This window comes from Chanos chanos, chromosome 3 (genome assembly GCF_902362185.1).
Source record: "Chanos chanos chromosome 3, fChaCha1.1, whole genome shotgun sequence".
NCBI lineage: Eukaryota > Metazoa > Chordata > Actinopteri > Gonorynchiformes > Chanidae > Chanos > Chanos chanos.
In genome coordinates this window covers 780014-786431 of record NC_044497.1, presented here as the reverse complement: position 1 = coordinate 786431, position 6418 = coordinate 780014, and the positions used below count along the sequence as shown (strand labels likewise).

Below are 6418 nucleotides of genomic sequence, written 5' to 3'. Positions count from 1 at the left end.
CTTCTTAAACCATGTCGGAGAATTTTGACTGAGAACAACGAAAAAACAGAAACAGGGGATTTGGTTCCGAGTAAGAACGCAGGATACGTTGATGAATGTCCCTTAAAATATTTCAGGGTTCTTATGTAGGAGCAGCCAATTACGGTATTTTAACCGAATTGATATCAACAAATATCTTTATTAAGAACCACTCGGTAATTCAGTTCCCGCCATGGAACAGTAGAGGGGCCGATAGCGAAACGTTTCTTTGTCAGAAGTTTTGTTTTAGTGATAAGAAAATAAACGGCGTGGATGCAGGAACATGCAGGACACAGAACGGGCGCCAGCAGGTGAGTTAGTGTGTGTGTGTGCGCGCGCGTGTGTGTGCGTGTGACTTTTTCCTTGTGCGCATCTTCGAAAAAAGTCGTCAGTCTCATGTCACTGGGGAGTTAGTTTGTTACTGTTTAGTACAAAATGTTCAGACCACTGCATACACTAACTAATACAAAATCTCCCCCCTCTCTCTCTCTATCTCCCCCTCTCTGTCTCTCGCTCTCTCTCTCTCTCTTACACACACACACACACACACAGTGAGAGGGAGGAGCTGGAAAGAGGTCAGATTGAGTTTGCATCATTAACCCAGATTGGTGGATTTCTGTGAAATATAATTAGAGAATACACATTTGGCAAACACATCAGACGATGACAATGTGTCTGCTGCATATATCTGTGTGTGTGTGTGTGTGTGTGTGTGTGTGTGTGTGTGTGTGTGTGTGTGTGTGAAAGAGAAAGAAGCTTGGCTTTGCTAATACATTGGTAACTTTGTTCGTCTGAGACAGCTGGCTAATTGTAACCAGAGAGCACAGAGACAAAGCAATGGAGACAATAAAGAGAGAGAGAGAGAGAGAGAAAGAGAGTGAGAGAGAGATAATGAGAGAGAGAGACAGAGAGTGAGAGAGAGAGAGAGAGAGAGAGGTGTTGACGATGTTTCAGTTGCGGTGTCACTGAGGATGAATGAGTGTGTGTTTTTGTGTGTGTGTGTGTGTGTGTGTGCGCGCGTGCGTGTGTATGTGTGTGAGTGTGTGTGTGTTTATGTGTGTGTTTGTGTGTGAGTATCTGTGTGTGTGTATATGTTTGTTTGTTTGTGTCTGTGTCTGTGTCTGTGTGTGTGTGTGTGTGTGTGTGTGTGTGTGTGTGTGTCTGTGTATGTGTGTGCGTGTGTGTGTGTGTGAGTATGTGTTTTGTGTGTGTGTGTGTGTGTGTGTTTATGTGTGTGAGTGTGTGTGAGTGTGTGTGTATGTGTGTGCGTGCGTGCGCGTGTCTATATATGTGTGTTTGTGTCTGTGTCTGAGTGTGTGTGTGTGTCTGTGTATGCGTGTGCGTGTGTGTGTGAGTATGTGTGTTTGTGTGTGTATGTGTGTTTGTGTGTGTGTGTGTTTGTGTCTGTGTGTGTGTGTGTGTGTGTGTGTGTGTAAGTGTGTTTGTGTGTGTGTGTGTGTGTTTGTGTCTGTGTGTGTGTAATAACCTAATAACTGATAACCTTCGTATTTCAGCGCCCAGGTAGGTGTTGCCCTGCTAGGGCGGGGCAGCAGTGTGGATGGAGCTCCAGTGGAAGATATGCAGGCTCTGTCAATTACATCTCTCTCCGCCTCCGAGATTGAGCAGAGCTACGAGCTGATTGGTCCACTCGGGAAGGGCACCTATGGCAGGGTAGACCTGGTGGCACATCGTGCACAGGGTGAGAGGAAGCGTGTAAGAGTGTGTGTGTGTGTGTGTGTGTGTATGTGTGTATCTGCTACATTTGTCGGTGTGTGTGTGTGTGTGTGTGTGTATGCTGTAGGTGATTTGTTATTTTTTAATAGGGGTGATGGTCTAACAGGAACACCCCCTTGCTCCCACACCACCAACCAACACACCCACCCATGTACACCTCCCACACCACCAACTAACACACACACCCATGTGCACCTCCCACACCACCAACCAACACACCCACCCATGTGCACCTCCCACACCACCAACCAACACACCCACCCATGTGCACCTCCCACACCACCAACCAACACACCCACCCATGCGCACCTCCCACACCACCAACTAACACACACACCCATGTACACCTCCCACACCACCAACTAACACACACACCCATGTGCACCTCCCACACCACCAACTAACACACCCACCCATGCACACCTCCCACACCACCAACCAACACACCCACCCATGCACACCTCCCACACCACCAACTAACACACACACCCATGCGCACCTCCCACACCACCAACCAACACACCCACCCATGCACACCTCCCACACCACCAACTAACACACACACCCATGTACACCTCCCACACCACCAACTAACACACCCACCCATGCGCACCTCCCACACCACCAACTAACACACCCACCCATGCACACCTCCCACACCACCAACCAACACACCCACCCATGCACACCTCCCACACCACCAACTAACACACACACCCATGTACACCTCCCACACCACCAACTAACACACACACCCATGCACACCTCCCACACCACCAACCAACACACCCACCCATGCACACCTCCCACACCACCAACTAACACACACACCCATGTGCACCTCCCACACCACCAACTAACACACACACCCCTGTACACCTCCCACACCACCAACTAACACACACACCCATGTGCACCTCCCACACCACCAACTAACACACACACCCATGTACACCTCCCACACCACCAACCAACACACCCACCCATGTGCACCTCCCACACCACCAACTAATACACACACCCATGTGCACCTCCCACACCACCAACTAACACACACACCCATGTGCACCTCCCTAAGGACACTGTTGCAGGATGCCTTAACCATAACTGTGACATTTCTAACTCTACAGTTCCATTTTACCCAGGTATCTTCCCTCTCTGTTGTCTTTCTATGACTGTGTATTAAAGTAATCATTACTTTAATACACAGTTCTGAAGAGGCAGTTGTCAGGCAGACTAGACTAACATATTCAACTACACTACCCCTCTGCCCCTGCACTCTCTCTGCTACTGGAGGATGGGGGGCGGGGGGCAGGTTAACAAGGGGGATGCATTTTGGTCATTTTGCTAACAGTGATGGCATCACCCCTCAAATCACCTTCTGTGTGTGTGTGTGTGGGGGGGGGGGGGGGGGTGGGTGGGTGTGTGATTCAGGCCTCTGAGCTATACTTCTAATTAAAATAAAAAACATTGAAATTAAGGAATGAGGCGTTAGAAAATGTCTGAGATCACAGTTTTAATTTGTGGGTTTTTTCACGTGTTTGTGTGTGTGTGTGTGTGTGTGTGTGTGTCTGTGTGTGTCTGTGTGTGTGTGTGTGTGTGTGTGAGACAGGTACCAAGCTTGCTCTGAAGTACGTGAGTAAGCACAAGACCAGTTTGCGGAGTTTTCTTCGTGAGTACAGTCTGAATGCAGCGTTGGGTTCCAGCCCCTTTATCATCAAAGTTTTGGACGTTCTGTTTGAGACGGACGACTTCTACGTGTTCGGGCAGGAGTTCGCCCCCGCTGGAGACCTGTTCGACATCATACCCCCCCAGGTATGACTTCTTCTGTTAAATATGTGCATGTGTGTGTGCGCTTGTATTATGTCAGTCTAATGCCATCCCAAGTTTCAGGGTTTCTACGGAACAGTATTAAATCTGTTTTGGGATCCCCTTCGGGATGTTAATGTTGTTAATGCTTTAACTTAATGTTTAATGTCACTAAAGTAGACAACAACAGGCTGTTTCTTCCACAGAAACATACCACGTGGTTCTCTCATTTTTTGGAATAATTTTCTTTGCTTTCCTTTCTAGTTAGCATGTGAATAGATAAAACAGTATTATCATTTACCGTAGCATTTACAATGTTAAATCAATTTTCATTAACCATTTGTTGTTAAATATTGAACATGTGCCATCTGTGTTGGTAAAAAAAAAATGCAAACCAGTATCACCAGTATCACCTGTATAACGCTCTGCGAAATGTTCGTAGTGTCATGAGGTTTTTTTAAAAGACCAGTGCGTCTCTCCTGTCTCTTTGTGCGTATACATATTACTCTGTGTGTAATTGTGTTTATAGAGTCCATATAGAGTCAAGCTAATACAGGGTTTAAAAACACAGAGTCAAGCTAATACAGGGTTTTAAAATATAGAGTCAAGCCAATACAGGGTTTAAAAACAGCTGATGATGTCATGGTAACACAAACAGTTCAGCTGAGAAATAAATGTAACAACAATGTAAACAAATATTAAAAAAATTATAACTTAAAAAATAGGACCATCTGTTTTAGGACAGGAACACAGTTTAGGACAGGAACACAGTTTCCGGACAGTTCTGGGACATTTCCGGACAGTTCTGGGACATTTTCGGACAGTTCTGGGACGTTTCTGAGAAAAGCTAGCCTGCAGCCGTGATTTAGCATGTTTGTATCACTGATATTCTCTCTCTCTCTCTCTCTCTCCCTCTCTCTCTTGGTCAGGCGGGTTTGCCAGAGGACGTAGTGAAGCGTTGTGTGCAGCAGTTAGGCTTGGCGTTGGATTTCCTCCACAGTAAAAACCTGGTCCATCGGGACGTCAAACCAGAAAACGTCCTGCTCTTCGACGGAGCGGAATGTCGGCGTGTGAAGCTGGCAGACTTTGGAATGACCCGTCGGGCAGGAACACGTGTCAAACGCGTCAGCGGGACCATCCCGTACACCGCTGCCGAGGTGTGTCAGGCGTCCAACGCGGAGGGCATCGTCGTGGCAACGGCGCATGACGTTTGGGCGTTCGGGGTGCTGTTGTTCTGCATGCTCACGGGAAACTTTCCCTGGGAGGCAGCATTGCCCAGCGACGGGTTCTACGCAGAGTTCCAGCGCTGGCAGCAGACCGGAGGTCCGCTGGCACAGGCGTGCTCCACCCCCTCACAGTGGCGCCGGTTCTCCGATGATGCCATGCGCATGTTTGCACGACTGTTGGCACTGGATCCCGAACGCCGTTGTGGCGTAAAAGAAGTTTTTTACTTCCTGAAATATGACCTCCTGTCTCATCACAGACGAAGGGCTTCCTGTCGAGCTTCCAGGGGCTTGACCTCGATCAGGGGTGGATCCGCCCCTCATAGACACACTGACCCCTCCCCTCCTTCCTGTGTTCGGCCCACGCCCCTGAAACGCAGCGTTTTGTCTGAGCCGCATTCCTCAAGGGAAGAGCCGGCAAAAAGCCCCTCCCCCAACCGACAAGACAAGAACAAGGTGATGATGACCACACCCATTGAGATATGTGTTTAATGCCCCTCCTCATGCTGGTCACTCACAGAGCCAATGGTGTAGACAAAAAATAGTGTGTAAAATTTATGTTTGAGGTCACACCCACTGTCATTGATTGAGGGTTACAGACCAGAGGCAGGCAGTATGTTGTCTCTAACAGGGATGTGTCAGGTATTTTCTCTTCCTGTTGGACAGTCAATGCTTTCTTCTTCTGTCCTCACACTGGACTGATGTACAGTCGGCCCTCCTTATCCGTGGGTTTCACGTCCGCACATTTAAACAACCGCAGATCGAAAATACTCGGGGGAAAAAAATGTAGAAAGTTCCAAAAAGCAAAACTTGAATTTGCCGCGCGGCCGAGCACTAGGCTGAATTCAGGCGAATGAAGTGATGTGTTGGCATACACTGCTGTAGTCTCCAGTCATCTCACAGACCCTCAGTCTCTCTCCAGTCATCTCACAGACCCTCAGTCTCTCTCCAGTCATCTCACAGACCCTCAGTCTCTCTCCAGTCATCTCACAGACCCTCTGTCTCTCTCCAGTCATCTCACAGACCCTCTGTCTCTATCCAGTCATCTCACAGACCCTCAGTCTCTCTCCAGTCATCTCACAGACCCTCTGTCTCTCTCCAGTCATCTCACAGACCCTCAGTCTCTCTCCAGTCATCTCACAGACCCTCTGTCTCTCTCCACTCATCTCACAGACCCTCTGTCTCTCTCCAGTCATCTCACAGACCCTCAGTCTCTCTCCAGTCATCTCACAGACCCTCAGTCTCTCTCCAGTCATCTCACAGACCCTCTGTCTCTCTCCAGTCATCTCACAGACCTTCTGTCTCTCTCCAGTCATCTCACAGACCCTCAGTCTCTCTCCACTCATCTCACAGACCCTCTGTCTCTCTCCAGTCATCTCACAGACCCTCAGTCTCTCTCCAGTCATCTCACAGACCCTCTGTCTCTCTCCAGTCATCTCACAGACCCTCTGTCTCTCTCCACTCATCTCACAGACCCTCTGTCTCTCTCCACTCATCTCACAGACCCTCTGTCTCTCTCCAGTCATCTCACAGACCCTCTGTCTCTCTCCAGTCATCTCACAGACCCTCAGTCTCTCTCCAGTCATCTCACAGACCCTCTGTCTCTCTCCAGTCATCTCACAGACCCTCAGTCT

At 48.7% G+C, this 6418-nt stretch overlaps 1 protein-coding gene across 1 annotated transcript; it reads left to right on the top strand.

Moving 5' to 3' along the window:
- Positions 1–291: 291 nt before the first annotated feature.
- sbk1 (SH3 domain binding kinase 1) lies at positions 292–5276 on the top strand. Its single transcript, XM_030770208.1, has 4 exons — positions 292–329; positions 1533–1717; positions 3365–3567; positions 4491–5276. The coding sequence occupies exons 1-4, from the start codon at positions 292–294 to the stop codon at positions 5274–5276; spliced, it is 1212 nt and encodes a 403-aa protein (XP_030626068.1).
- The last annotated feature ends 1142 nt before the right edge of the window (positions 5277–6418 follow it).